The sequence below is a fragment of the Malania oleifera genome, chromosome 9, assembly GCF_029873635.1.
Source record: "Malania oleifera isolate guangnan ecotype guangnan chromosome 9, ASM2987363v1, whole genome shotgun sequence".
Classification (NCBI taxonomy): Eukaryota; Viridiplantae; Streptophyta; class Magnoliopsida; order Santalales; family Ximeniaceae; genus Malania; species Malania oleifera.
In genome coordinates this window covers 36,839,251-36,854,457 of record NC_080425.1, presented here as the reverse complement: position 1 = coordinate 36,854,457, position 15,207 = coordinate 36,839,251, and the positions used below count along the sequence as shown (strand labels likewise).

Genomic DNA, 15,207 nt, shown 5'->3' with positions numbered 1-15,207 from the left:
ACAGCCATCTCCAGTTTGCCCGACTTGTAGGAACAACACCTAGGGGAGTGTCATGCAGGGCGAGGTGTCTGTTACTGGTGTGGGGATCTAGGGCATATGATGAGGGATTGTCAGGCTCAGATTGGTGCTGCTCCTGCTCCTAGACCTGCACGAGGAGGTTCTCAGGCGCCACATGGAGGCCAGTAGAGGAATATGGCTCCAACCATGGTTTTCACTCTAATGTCGGGTGATGCTGAGGCAGCCGGCGATGTGGTGACAAGTATAGTTAATATGTTTTCATTTAAAGTTATTGCATTATTTGACTCAAGGGCCACGCACTCGTTTGCGTCTGTGGAATGTATTAAGTTGTGTGGGGCTGAAACACAAACATTAGATGTTGAATTATTAGTGGCTATACCGACCGGATTTGTATTGAGGTGTAGTAGGATGCTCCGTGGTTGTCCAGTTGATGTTCAGGGGAGAATTTTATTTGATTTTTTGGTAGTGCTGGACATGCATGGGTTTCATATTATATTTGGCATAGATTAGCTAGCAGCTAATTTTTCCAGCATTGATTGTCATGCGAGGGAAGTGATATTAGACCTCCGAGGAAACCAAAATTCAAATTTACAAGGTCATGAGTGCAATCTCTACCTAAGATGATCTCAGCTATTCAGGCGAGAAGACTACTCCTAAGTGGTTGTCAGGGATTTATGGCCTTCGTGAAGGAAACAATGGGGAATGAAGTGAAGCTCACCAGTACACCGGTAGTAAAGGAGTTTACCGATGTGTTTCCAAGTGAATTACCGGATTTCCCACCTAATCGTGAGGTGGGTTTTCCCATTGATCTACTTCCAGGTACAACACCGATATCTAAAGCACCGTATCGAATGGTGCCAACAGAATTGGCAGAATTGAGAGATCAATTACATGATTTGCTTTATAAGGGTTTCATACGACCTAGTGTATCCCCGTGGGGAGCTCCAGTACTATTTGTGAAGAAGAAGGACAGGTCTATGAGGATATACATAGATTACAGGGAGATTAATAAAGTGACAATTAAGAACAAGTATCCTCTACCCCGTGTTGATGATTTGTTTGACCAGCTCTAGGATACACGAGAATATTCCAGGATCGACCTCAGGTCAGGCTACCATCAAGTAAAGGTAAGAGCAGAAGATGTATCAAAGACGGCTTTCAAGACCAGGTATGGGCATTAAGAGTTTCTTGTTATGCCGTTTGGCCTGATGAATGCTCCTGCTATATTTATGGATTTGATGAATAGGATTTTTCAGCCATATTTAGATCAATTTGTTGTTGTTTTTGTTGGTGAAGTACTGGTCTATTCAAAGAGCTACGAGGAGCATAAGATACATTTGAGGCAGGTTTTGCAAACACTCAAGGGCAAGAAGTTGTATGCTAAGTTTAGTAAATGTGACTTCTGTCTCGAAAAAGTTGTGTTTTGGGGGCATGTTATCTCTGGAGACGGAATTTCTGTGGATTCCAGTAAGATTAAGGTGGTAGTGAATTGGGCTAGACCGAGGAACGTCCAAGAGATAAGGATTTTCTTGGGGTTAGCTGGATAGTACTGTCGTTTTGTTAAGGGATTCTCAGCCTTATCAGGGCCTCTGACACGATTGACTAGGAAGAATGTCAGATTTGAATGGGACGACAGCTGTGAGCAGCGTTTTCAGGAACTAAAGCAGAGGCTAGTCACAGTGCCGGTACTGATCATCCCATCAAGGGGTGAGGGTTATACTATCTATAATAATGCGTCCTTGAAGGAACTTGGTTGTGTATTGATGCAGCATGGCAGGGTGGTGGCGTATGCGTCCAGACGGTTGAAAGAATATGAGAAGAACTACTCTACCCCTGATCTTGAATTGGCTACAGTGGTGTACGCATTAAAGATTTGGAGGCACCTGCACGGCAAATAGTGTGAGATTTTCTCCGACCACAAGAGTTTAAAGTATTTCTTCATTCAGAAGGAACTGAATATGACACAGAAAAGGTGGTTAGAGTTAATTAAAAATTTTGATTGTACTATCAGTTACCACCTAGGGAAAGCAAATTTGGTAGCTGATGCGTTGAGCAGGAAGTCTGCGAGATCAGTGGTAGCAGCTATGAAGATCCAGTATTTGATCATAATGGATCTGGAGAGACTCGACATCGAATTGATCGAGAGTAATCCTTCAGTATGTATCGCCAGTTTAGTAATACAACCTACTCTATAGGAAAGGATTAAAACTGCTCAGAAGGAAGATCTAATTAGTAGAGGTGATAGATAGATTGCAAAATGGACAGGGAGAGGAATTCTGCATTTCAGATGATGAGGCTTCATGGTTCCGTTCCAAATTGTGTGTTCCTACTGGTACTGACATCAGAAAGACTATTTTGGAGAAGGCTCACGGATCTTTGTATACAGTTCATCTCAGAAGTACAAAAATGTACAGGGATCTACGAGAGTTTTACTGGTGGAGTGGTATAAAGAAGGAAATTGCCAAGTATGTAACCCAGTGTTTGACGTGCCAGTAGGTAAAAGCTGAGCACCAAAGGTCGGTGGGTCAGTTGTAGCCACTATTTATCCCAAAGTGGAAGTGGGACCATATATCTATGGATTTTGTCTCAGGGCTTCCGTCGACATCACATGGCCATAATGCGATTTGGGTGATAGTAAATCGATTGACTAAAACCGCCCATTTTTCTCCCTATCAAGATCATCAATTCCCTTAGCCGTTTAGTGGAGACTTATGTTTAGGAGATAGTTCATTCTCACAGAGTTCTTGTGTCCATAGTGTCAGATCGAGACCCGTGTTTCATGTCACATTTCTGGAGAAGCTTGCATGGAGCTTTAGGGTCTTAGTTGTCGTTCAACACGGCATTCCATCCTTAGTCAGATGGACAGACTAAGAGGATGATACAGATACTAGAAGATATGCTTCGAGTATGTGTATTAGATTTTGGGGGTAGTTGGACTCAGTTCATGCCGCTAATGGAGTTCGCGTATAATAATAGTTACCAGACCAGTATTGGTATGGCACCGTTTGAGGCTTTATACGGTAGGAGATGTCGATTTCCTTTGTATTAGGATGAGATAGGTGACCGGAAAATTGTGGGACTAGAGCTTGTGCAGTAGGCATACGATAAAGTTCTTCTCATCAGGGATAAAATTAGTGTAGCTTAGAGCCGATAGAAGAGTTATGCCAATAATCGCCGCAAGACTTTAGAATTTAATGTTGGAGAACGTGTATTTTTGAAGATAGCTCCGTTAAAAGGGGTTATGAGGTTTGGAAGAAAGGGTAAACTTAAACCTAGATTTATCAGTCCGTTTGAGATCTTAGAGAAGGTGGGACCGATTGCCTACAGGTTAGCTTTACCACCTGCATTATCTAAGATGCACAACGTATTCCATGTTTCTATGTTGTGGAGATATGTCCCAGACCCTTCTCATATTATCAGTTATGGTGAGTTAGAGCTCAATGATTCGCTAGTATATAAGGAGGTACCAGTGCAAATTCTAGATAGAAAAGAATACAAATTACGTAATAAGAAGTTTCCTCTAGTAAAGGTTCTATGGAGGAATCACATAATAGAAGAGGCTTCTTGGGAGCTCAAGAAGCAGATCAGACAGAAGTACCCGCAATTATTCCAAGAAGTTCGGATATAATTAGAAAATGTAAGTAAATAGGTAGTATTTCTTTTGCAGGTACATGTAATACTTTAGTTAGTAAGTGGTATTTTAGTTTTGGGGGAAATTTTCTTTTTGTATATGTAGTCTCCCAGGACTCGAAATGTAACCACAGTATTCCTCTACCATAAGTGAGAGTAAGTAATAAAATAAGTAAACCATTTTGTTTTTAAGGGATGATGAATTATATGAATAGTAAATTTCGAGGATGAAATTTTATAAGGAGGGGAGAATGTAATAACCCGAAGTGTAATGGTATTTAAATAATAATTAAGAGAGAGAAAAATGGGAATAGATGGATTACTTAATCAGAGATTATGAAATAATGCAATATACTATGATGTTAAAATACATGATAAATGGATTACTTAATCAGAATGACATGTATGGAATATTAAGCCCAAGGTCATGATTGATAGTCGGCGCAAGGCCATGTATATGTATGATTTTGGTGCGAGGCCATAGATATGAAAGTAAACGGCGCAAGGCCGTATGTATTTACTTTGTTACAGAAAAGCTATCAATCTATTTACGTTATACTGTATATTATCATGTATTATGTATACCCGGATGATAGTTCAGTTCATTTAAAGAAACACGGTGCCGTTGCTATATAGATCAGATATGTATGTTCAGACTTGTGCTAACCACCCCACGAGGGGGTGGGAGATGGATAGTCGATGTGGCTTTCAGTGTAGAGTTGTAGATGTCCACCTGGCAGTCCAGACCAAGGTGTGGCGGGCCCATCGTACTTACAAACATTTTTGACTCGGCAGTGGTCGGCCAGCCATTGTCGGGTCCCGCCTTCGTGCTGCACAACCCGTCATAAGGGGTAATACATGACATTAGCTAGCTATACATCCTGGGTAGATTTTCAATATTATCAGTTATATCATACATTTTATGAACTATATGATTTATTAGAAAATACGAAAGTATATGATTATTCAGTATGATATGATGAATGTTTTTAGGTATATGAAATGTACTGTATACGTATAATTGCATCAAATATTCATGTTGCCACACAGTTGTATTTAGTTTATTTTCCCTTACTGAGAAGTGTCTCACTCCCGAACTTAAATAATTTTTAGGAAACCCAGAAGGACTGGCGGGTCGTGGCCACCGTTGAGTTTATTGTGCTACCCCGTTAGGAGGGTAAGTTTTGTACTAAAGGTCAGGAGATTTTTGTTGTGAGATCCTATATGTATTTTTGATATTTTGAGGTTGTATATGAATATAGTATCACTGTGGAATGTAGTTAACTCTGGTATTTATATTCTATAGTTATGAAGACGTGATTATATTTACTACTGCTTAGGTTTCCATTGTGAATGTTAGATGTGTCCCCGTTACCCACGGATTCAAGTTGACCTTATTAAATATGTCTTATTATATAATAAGTTAAGCAGGTTGTTACATGAACGATTATAGATCCCTGGGTTACGCATAAGAACTCCTCTACCTTTATCTCCCGAGTGGCAATAGGGAAATATCTGCTGAAGAGATCTCCTTGAAACAACTCCAAGTTACAGATACATACCCTGGACGCTGCTCCAACCTAGCCGATCTCCACCACCTCTTTGCCTCCCCCGATAGTTTGAAGGCATCAAATCGGTCCTTCTGCTCCTCTGTGCATTCCAGCACATCCAACAGTTCCTCTATCTCCTGAATCTAGTCTTCCGCCACAATCGGATTTGATCCTCTCGAGAATGCCGGTGAATTCGTTCAAGAAAAATATTCGAATGTGCAGCCTCTATCAACCGATGGCTAACTCCGTTCCCACGAATCCCTCTAAGATTCTTTCCTAGCCTGTCATGCTTTACTACGCAGCACGGCCAAGGCCTCAACATCATCATCGCTAGAGGTATCAAAATGATTGTCCCCTCTTGTCATAACTTCCTTTCCCCTGGGTTTCATCCTGAAGATAGGATAGAAACTGACTTAGAAATTCCACATTTATCCTGGTCAATGCAAATATGGAATGAATAAATAACATAACATATGAGTTTGCAGTTAAAGGAAATCATTTATGCACTTCAACTACAGAATTGTCAAGGTACGAGTCCCTAATCATAACACTGACACTACATACATACTTTTCCATCCTATCATTCCTAACCTAAATTTTTGAGTCGTAGTCCTTCAATCTAGAACCAAAACCATTGATGGATTTACCATGGTTTTCCTGAAATCGTCATTCCAAGAAAAGCACAGAAGACCATTGAAAGATCATCGTCCCAGAACTCCCAGACTAATGCCCAACCTAACTTACTCATTCTCATCCTTAACTTTTCTCAACCTATACTCTGGTAATTATCATTGACAAAGTCTATAGAACCTAATAAACCTAGGCTCTGATACAACCTGTAACGCCCCGACCCGCCACGTGGGCTCGGGGTGCTACCAAAGTGACATCTGCGTACCTAATACCATAATTATGTAACAATAATGCAGCAAGAAGTAATGAAACATTCTCCATACATTACCAGAGTTATAAGTTTGTTCATATATTAAAGTTTTCATGCATCCATATTACAATCCGACCAAAACTAGACAACTAGTTCATTCCATACAACCATAATACAAGCCCTAATCCTAACAACATAACTTACATACACTAGAGTTCTTATAGACACTCTCAAAAAGGAACTAATCTAACTTTCACCCCCTGATCCTGCTAAGCACGCTACTTGTAGTTTCCTAAAAAGATGATTTGTATATTGGGCTGAGACACTTCTCAATAAGGGTGATCAAGTTAATATCAGTGTGTGGGCAGCATGCTTTTAGTGCTTACAGAAAACATTCATTCTTCATATAACCGAAAATAGTTGTCTTAATATCATACATACATATACAGTTGGAAATACTTATTTCATTTTCCTAACATAATTTACATAAATGTATAGATATGCATAAAAGACACCTCCTGAGACTAACGCCATATATAAACCACCGTGGTCAGGATTGTGCTGCCCGAAGGCTGGACTAAGCATGGGTTGATCAACCCAAACAAACTCTCAACATTCATCTGTGTCATAACTCTGACTGCGCAGGCATACGTAAAGTACTTGTGTGCTCCGACTGCCCTACCGTGTCCTGAAAGTCCGGCCTTCCAAGTATGGTACACCCTCTACCGAGGTTAATCAGCATAGAACACCACACCACTCTCACAATATAGTGTGGCGCACATGGTCACATATATAAATCCAAGCAATGGCACCATGCTCCTGACATAATGGTCCATCAGGGTTCTTAAAGCATATTGTGTAATTTAAGTAATAAAACCATATTTTATAATCATTTCATATAAAACCTGACATGTAACTTCCAGCCCTCGGCCATCATATCATACCCGGCTCGCAGTCGTTAAACATATACCTAGCCCTCACGGTCGCAAACATCATCTCGTATTTTCACAAGCAGTTCTAGTATATTTTGCAAATAGTTCAGTATTTCACAAACATTCATCATTTCGGTTATAACATAATACATACATATTATTCACCTACCACACAATCTCCTGTACTTTTCCCGAGTTCAAGAATCCGCTCCGCTAGACTTGTAGATATTCACTCCGTGATCCTTGTAGTAACTTCCGATCGTTGAAAAGGGCAACAATTGGCGAAAGATCGAAGTGAGAGAGAGAGAGAGAGAGAGAGAGAGAGAGAGAGAGAGAGAGAGAGAGAGAGAGAGAGAGTTATATAAAAAAATACATAACTCTTAAGTAACTAAAATATCTCCTCCAAGATATTTATTATTATATTTATTTATTTAGTTATTTATTATTTTATTTTTTGTTCGAGTTACTACAGAGTGATGAAGTAAGTGAGGAAGACTATGATTTTGTTGGTGGTCATTACAATGTCAAGGATGACGATTTAGGGTTTTGCTCCTTCATATATAACGATTTTGCAATAAACAAGAAGGTTTTGGTTTCATTTTTAATGGTTAGGTTCTTTATGCGTTATCATTGTTGATTTATTGCACAGGGCAATGGGTTTATTATTTTTTGCTTAGTTATGTATGCATTTTTTTTATATGTTGTCTACTAGATGATAGAACGAATGTAAATTTTGGCTTATGTTGTCTTAGTAAAAGTAAAGGAAATTACAGTAAATATTTGCTGTCCAAGGCTAGCTCCTAATTACTTTAGAGAGGATGAAGCAACATAACAATTGAATGAGGAAGAGGAAATCATAAAGGAGGGAGCGATAAAGTAAGTGAGGAAGAGTATGATTTTGTTGGTGGTCATTACAATGTCAAGGATGACGATAACTTATATGGGGGAAATGTGGATGATGGGATTGACGGAGGCACGAACTAAAATGGGGTGCAAAGTAGTTCTCGCTTCCAAGGGTAAACAAGTAAAATTGATGGTGTTAAGTCATTATTTGTAAATTCTGTGGGTGGGTTTGCTACAACTACTTAACTATTTTGAACTATTTATGACAAATTATTGCAAATTTGTGGTAGTATATGAAAGATTGAACTTGCGTTATTGTATTAACACCACTTGTTGTATAGAATTGTTATATGATCTTGTACCCTTTAGAAATATGCATGAATGTAACTTGGTGTAGATAGTTAACTGTGAATTTGAGTTTTCAATGCGAATTGTTCTACAAAATTTGTTTGTTTTGGTGGCGTTCAATCTATATTGGTTAATGTTTGGATAATTAAACATGGAATTGAGGAATACATCAAATGGAGACTAAATGATGGTGAAATTGCACAATATGTAGTTCATAGTAGACAGTCTTTGGCTCCTGGTATATTCTACTTCATTTGCACATAATTTGGTATTGAGAAATGACAAATGCAGTTGTATTTGCTCTGTTGTGCAAAATTGGATGTTTAAATCCATTGACTGTTTTACCTCTGTGTGTGTGAAGTTCAGTGAAAGGTGCGTGGTTTGTACTATTCTGTAGTAATGATGCAGTGAATATGGTCTGTTAGGTGCATGCTTGAGATGTTCATGCTAGGCTTTTTGGTTCCTCAAAGACTGAATGTGGACTTCATTTGAGTATGATGTGCATTTAAATTGCCCAACCTATAGCTGATAGCACCTTGCTCGAGTAGAATGGGATAGTGAATGTCAACTTCCCTTGGCTCCTTGAATATTCTACTTCTTTTGGTGATGATTCCGTATTAAATGCAACAACATTATTGTTTGTTTTGTACAATCAGATGTTTGGTGATAGATGGTGTTTGGTTTTGTGTATGTTCAAATCCATGTAAAATACTGTACATACATGAATATAATGAAAATAGGATTGCGTTGGATGTTGGGGTCCATGTTCTAATAAATATTACCTATAAGCATGATAAAATTATAAGGATCCTGGTATTGATGTTTTATTTGAAGTGTTCTTGGTTGAAATGGAACAACCTATTGGCATTCTACAAAAAGCTAAAAGCCATTAACTTGAAACAAATTCACATCTGATTGACATAGCTCAGAAAGTCGATAAGGAGTTGTTGCCTTTCACTGAAGTGTTTAGTTCTGAAATTGCTACATTCCATTCAAGAAAAGAAGCCATTGGCATGTGCAAACTTGCTTATATCAAAGCACTTACATTCTACCAACCCAACCAAAAATTAAAAAAGTTGTTGGGTTTACGAGTACGTTCACCCACTCCGCCAATTACTACATATTATTGTGAAACTTTGGAAGCAAGGAATCTCTTCCTTTGGGCGTTTCTGTGTTCATAGCGAACCCAAAAATTGTTGTATTGTCTGACTACTGTATTTGTAGTACGCATATTGTGTAATACAGTAAAACAATGAAACCAAGGGAGACTAAACCTTTGAGACTGAAGAAAATGTTGCTTACAGAAATTAAAATTAACAAGATAAATACTGAAGTTATACAGCAATATATTTTCACAATTGCCATAAATTAAATTTAATATCATCTTGCAATTGAATTTAAGCATTAAAAACTACTAAACCCAAATATGAAAGAAATTTTTTCAATAAACCAGAAACATAAATGGATCCTAATAAACAGAAATTTGTGGGGACTAGAGGAGCTGCAGGCAACCGGGCATTGGGCGTGGGAGAGCTATGGCGTGCAGGCACTGGAGGAGGCGACGAGCAGGAGCTGAAGAGTGAAGACTGAAAATTGAAAAGATAAAAGAGAAACCTTGAAAGGCTAAAATTATTAGAGTAAGGCTAAGATGAGTGAGTTGCGGGCACCAGACAGGTTTTTTGGGCCGAAAATACAATAATTCAGCATAGTTGGACCAAATATATGTTGGCAAAAAATGGCAAAAAAAAAATAAACAGGGGAAATTTTGAGCCTAAGGAGTCGACCCCAGTTTGGTCCGGGTCAGCTGGGCCACTGGTTTGGTCCAGTTTTTTCCAGGTCAACATGTAGTCTATTTTTGCTATTAACCCGAACCAGGGAAGTAAACAGTCACAGTCCAATCGATCACAGTCCAGTCTGGTTTGGAACATGTTGATGCCACCATATACAAAGAAGATCATTTGCAATTTTCTATGAAATGCAATCTCTTCGGAGGGAAAATTTATACCCTATACTGGATATTCCAAACATTAGCCTACATCAGAAATGAATCTAGTATTTGTATAGAGAGGATGCAGGGAGCATAAATGTTATTGATAATAAATATCGAAGGTTCTAAGCCAGAGCTGCCAATACCCCAATTTTCTGCCAAGCAATGTACTTCCAAGTTTGCCTCAGTCAATGAAAGTACTATAAAGAAATACAACTGGTTTTTTTCCCACTCAGGAGGCCCCAATGGACAAGGTGGCTAGCATCTGAGGCCTTCCATCCAAAATCCCCAACTACGATTGATGGTGGGATAGCATTGAAACAATTTCAAAACTTTACGACTGCCAGTGAGACTTTCAAGCTTAGGGATGGGCATAAAACTCAATCAATGAACTGATGGTGCAATTTACCTGCTGTGGAATGTCAAAGAGAATGAACTTCACCTGCTTTTGAATGTGAAGTCCTAATTAACTAATCAAAAGAATTGCCAGCTTCTTTTTGTTTTTTGTTTTTCGGTTTTTAAAGATCATACAGATAACAGTAAACATAGTTCAAGAAATATTTACTTTTTATACAAGGCAGAGTAGCAACTCTTTAGTAATAGATGACTCATGACCAAGATTCGTGAAAAAACCTCACCCCCTTCCATTTTTTCTCCTTTCCATTATGAGCTATTGGCCTCCTCTCTTCCTAAACTTACATATTTTTTCAATCTTTATAGATACCAGTAGCAGGCCTAACTTTACATGTATAATATGGCAAAATCAACATTGCGAACTATAACAATCAGATAGGTCACCTTCTGATTCTTCCAGATCTTAGTGAAATTGTACAACACTCTTTGCCTGAAACCCTATGGAATAAGGTTGTTGACATGGCATTTCTGGCATCATTCCCTCTTGCCCTCTTCAGTATCATTTTCTATACAGAAAATGCCTGTGTTCCCTACACTCGTCTCTTTCTTCTCCTGCTCTACTGAATTTGGATCACTTTCCAGATTTCCTCTAGTTAGTGATTGGGCTTCTTCTTCGTCAAATTCTTCTTCCATTTCTTCTGAATAAGCATATCTGGACATTAAAACGGGTGAGCAAGTCATTACAAAAATTTCTAGTTGTTGCCAGATGCAGGATATGAGAATCCAGAAAAATAAACACTGCTGATAACATTTTCAATAAACAGATTCCCTTTCTTAAACTTTTACTCACTCAGATAACCCTTCAAATTATAACAAAACATCTTCAAACCTAAATAAAATCCATTAGAAAGTGAACTTTGAGGAGGCCCATATACTAGGGCTCTACAAACCGCTAGTATGCACCCAAAAAATGGGGAATGTCCCATGGTCTTATTATCCTAATAAAAAGAAAAAAATGCATGGCCATGTTGCCATGCATTTGGATTTTGAATATGGAGTAAGATCCTGAAATAATATTTAAAACCATCAAGGGACCTTTCAGGAATTCAGGTTGGGGCCAATGGTTGAGAAAAAACATTTATTGAGTTTTCTATAGAGCGTGAAAATTCAGCTGATGTTCTTCGACAATTTTGCAATAGATAATAAAAAAGTAGTTTTTTAGCTCACTTCATTCAAAATAATTATAAAACTATGACGCACCGTTGCGAGCTTTGGGATGGCGCCCAGAGACAGCAGATTACACAGAGCAACAAAAACACAAGAACATCCCAAAAAGCAGTGATGATCCAAGCACTCTGCCACCGCCCATTAAATGGATCTGTTGCTTTGAAGTAAATCTGCAGAAGTCAACCTTGTTAAAACATTAAACAATGCCTAATAACCATGCAAGTGCAATTGACCAATGAAATGCTATTAATAATTGAACCACAAACATTTTCACGTACTCTACTCTTAAATTGATTTCCTTAAAACACCCTAATTTAGAGAGGGAAAAACAAGTATCCGAAATCCATTTTCTCTTCTCTAAGAGAAAAAAACAGCAGGGAATCGTAAGTGATACGCAAGGAGCTGTAGTAAGAATTTTTTATTATAAAAATCAATTTTCTAACCTTTGAAAATGTCTTAAGATGCTAATGGAACAAAATATGAAAAAGTCAAAGAAGAAATGAAAAGACTATTCTTGAATCAGAGGAAGGGCTATAATATAAGCATCCCTGTGACTTATTTGCACACGAAAAAGAAGGCAACTTCTGATTGCACAGGGATCGCTACACAGCTCTCTTAATTGCATCCCATGCAAAAAACCACTTCCCCTAAAGTATCCTCCAAGCCATTCACAAACACTTTGAGACCACCAGCTCACAATATCTGCTTATGTCATTTAGAAAACCAATGATGTTGACTACTAGACAATTCAGGAAAAGCAAACTCAGAGATTAAAAATATCCAAGGAATAGAATATCTTTTTGGCTTATTTGGAGAGAGTTGGGTGTACCCAGAGTCAGTGGAGGATTTGTTGGCTATTTCATTTTCAGGTTTCCAAAGAGGTAAAGATGGTTTGGCGTTATTGAGGTGTACAATTTTTGCAGTTTTGTGCGGGATTTGATTGGAGTAGAATGCTCATATTTTTATGGGAAAGAGGATGTCTTCGATTATGCTTTGGGATATCAGGCCTCCTCATGGCCTTTTGCAGTAGGATGTTTCAAAGGGATTTCTTTTTCTGATTTACAGCATGATTAGCTAGCTGCGCTGTTTTATTTCTTTTGATTCTTCTGCTTTTTGTTCTTCTATCATTTAAGGAGGATTTCTTATGCTCCTTGTCATGCTTCTTCTTCTCCTTAATAAAACCTCATCTGTTTCTCATCCAAAAAAAGAAACAGAGTCTAGTTTTAGTTTTCATCATTCTGAGTCCTAGTTTTAGTTTCTGTCATGTTAGCAAATTCCAAGCTCTATTTTAATTTATATTTTCCTGATGTTTTATTTATTTATTTTATGGAGATTTACAGAAGTTATTGCTACTGAAGAAGAAAATAGTGCAATCAAATTAATATGAGTATAAACTGGCCACAAATTTTACAATATCCAAAATGTGAAAGAACAAAAACACCCTCTTTTTCTGAAAGTGAAGAGTTCTAATCCATTATGCCTTCATAGCTTGGAATGGAAGTTCTACAACATCGATAACTCTCCATTTCCTTTCATTCCAAAGAATCTAAAACATTTCACGCAGAATTGACGCAGGACACAAGTCCAACAGAATTTAATTCCAGATCAACAAAAAATATAACTCACATAAGGGACCTTTATATTGTAAAACATGGAAAATAGTTTTAGAAACCTAAATAAGCTCAAATGCTACAGATCTAAGAACATTACCCTAACAAAAAACATCAAAAATAAAAAAGCAAATCATAATTATTGTCCTGCTTGCTTACTGCATCAGTTTCCCCTAGCTGAAAAAACAACCTGTAGAAAAAGCAAACATCCTGCAAATTATAGAACACCACTGCTAGATAGTAATATTATCCTCTCCATCCTCATCCTGGAATATATGTCTGCATCCACCAGTCATGGGAAGAGCTCTCTCCAATCTGTGCTTTTTTAAGTACCCTCCACTATAGTAGCATAATTTTCCTCGGGAAAACTTCAGTATTTCGAACAAAAAAATGCAAGTGGGAACTCCTCAACTCTTTGGATAAGGAGGTTTGGCGGGGACAAGGTGTTGACTCTGTTAAGTTGATATTTTCTCACACATAGTCTTCCTCAGGAAAACTTCAGTATTTCAAACACAAAGATGCAAGTGGGAACTTCTCAACTCTTTGGATAAGGAGGTTTGGTGGGGCCAAGGTGGTGACTCTGTCAAAGTTGATATTTTCTCACAAGTATCCGTCCAATATTTAGTGATTTTTCTCAGCATCACTGGCAAAACCATTAACTTGATCAAGTGAGGCAAATTTGCACAACTTGCACCAGATTTGATTTCCACTGAAATTGAATATGGCATAGTTTGAGAACTCTAGGTTTGGACTTAAGTAGATTCTCAAAAATGGCAAGAATATTAGCTTAGGAAAAACAAAGAAAAATCTTTTATTCCGAAAATGATTTGAAAAAGGAAGTGGCTCTTATTGACTTAGTTTGCAAACCAAAGGGTTTTAGACACACACCTTGTGCCAAGAAGGGTCCCGTTATAAGGTTGAACACTTTAAATTGGCTAGATGCAATGCATGATAAGAAAAGAGGGAGACACTGCCACACTGGGCTTCAAAGGGGATTGGCCCAGACTTCAGTTTAGATCCCAAGGGCTTTTTTTTGTCGAACAACGATCAAAGTCCTCATAGTTTTCCCAATAGAGGATTACTGCTGTCTGAAAAGTTTTTGCCATCATTCCCATTTTAAAGTAAGCCTCAAATGTGTTACAGGAAATAATGATTTTGAAAAGAAAGAGTTCTTGGAAAACAACTTCAAGGAAGGAAAAGATTTTTAGAAAAATGATTTTGATGGAAAGGAGGATTTTCTTTTCAAAAACAATTTAACAAAAGAATGTTTTAAACAAGACACTAACAATCCAAGGGGAATGGAAAAAAGAACAGTTTGATATCACCTTTGGGGTATGTGGCAAAACATAAGCTCTGCTTCAGGAAGTCTTCAGTGAGTGGGGACTTGCTTACAAAAAGAGATGCCCACCGAGGGGGTGAATGAGGTCTCTAAAATGAAGCTCAAAGTGAGGGCCCGCCAAGGTGGGATGCAGGTATACTAAGTGGATAGACCTTTGTTATTTCAAGAACCCTCATAGAATGAGGTCTCTACCAGGTAAGGGAGCATATCGAGGTAATAGAACTTAGTTTTTCAAGTAAGCAAAGGCCTCAATTGAGGAAATGAATTAAAGAACTAAATGAACCCTCAAGGAAAACACCCCACCAAGATGGTGGATAAAAGGATTAAACTAGGAAGCCAGCTTTTTGCTACTCTTGGTGTGCTTGTCAAGCTCCTGGCAATTTTCTTATACCAGAGTTTGTGGTTTTGGATTTCATTTTCATAATAATCCTTGGGGGTGAGGCTTTTCCTCTTCATTCCATGTGAAACAAGTGCAACAGTAGGTTTCAA

The 15,207-nt window shown here is 38.1% G+C and overlaps 1 protein-coding gene across 1 annotated transcript in view; it reads right to left on the bottom strand.

The window, feature by feature from the left end:
* Window positions 1-10,734: 10,734 nt before the first annotated feature.
* The window catches only part of LOC131164287 (uncharacterized), a 28,544-nt gene continuing 24,071 nt past the window's right edge, over window positions 10,735-15,207 (bottom strand). The window contains exons 4-5 of the mRNA XM_058121369.1: window positions 11,803-11,939; window positions 10,735-11,254 (exon numbers count right to left, since the gene is read on the bottom strand). Of these exons, the coding sequence (XP_057977352.1) occupies window positions 11,077-11,254; window positions 11,803-11,939 (315 nt within the window). The 3' untranslated portion in view covers window positions 10,735-11,076. The remainder of the gene's footprint in view (window positions 11,255-11,802; window positions 11,940-15,207) is intronic.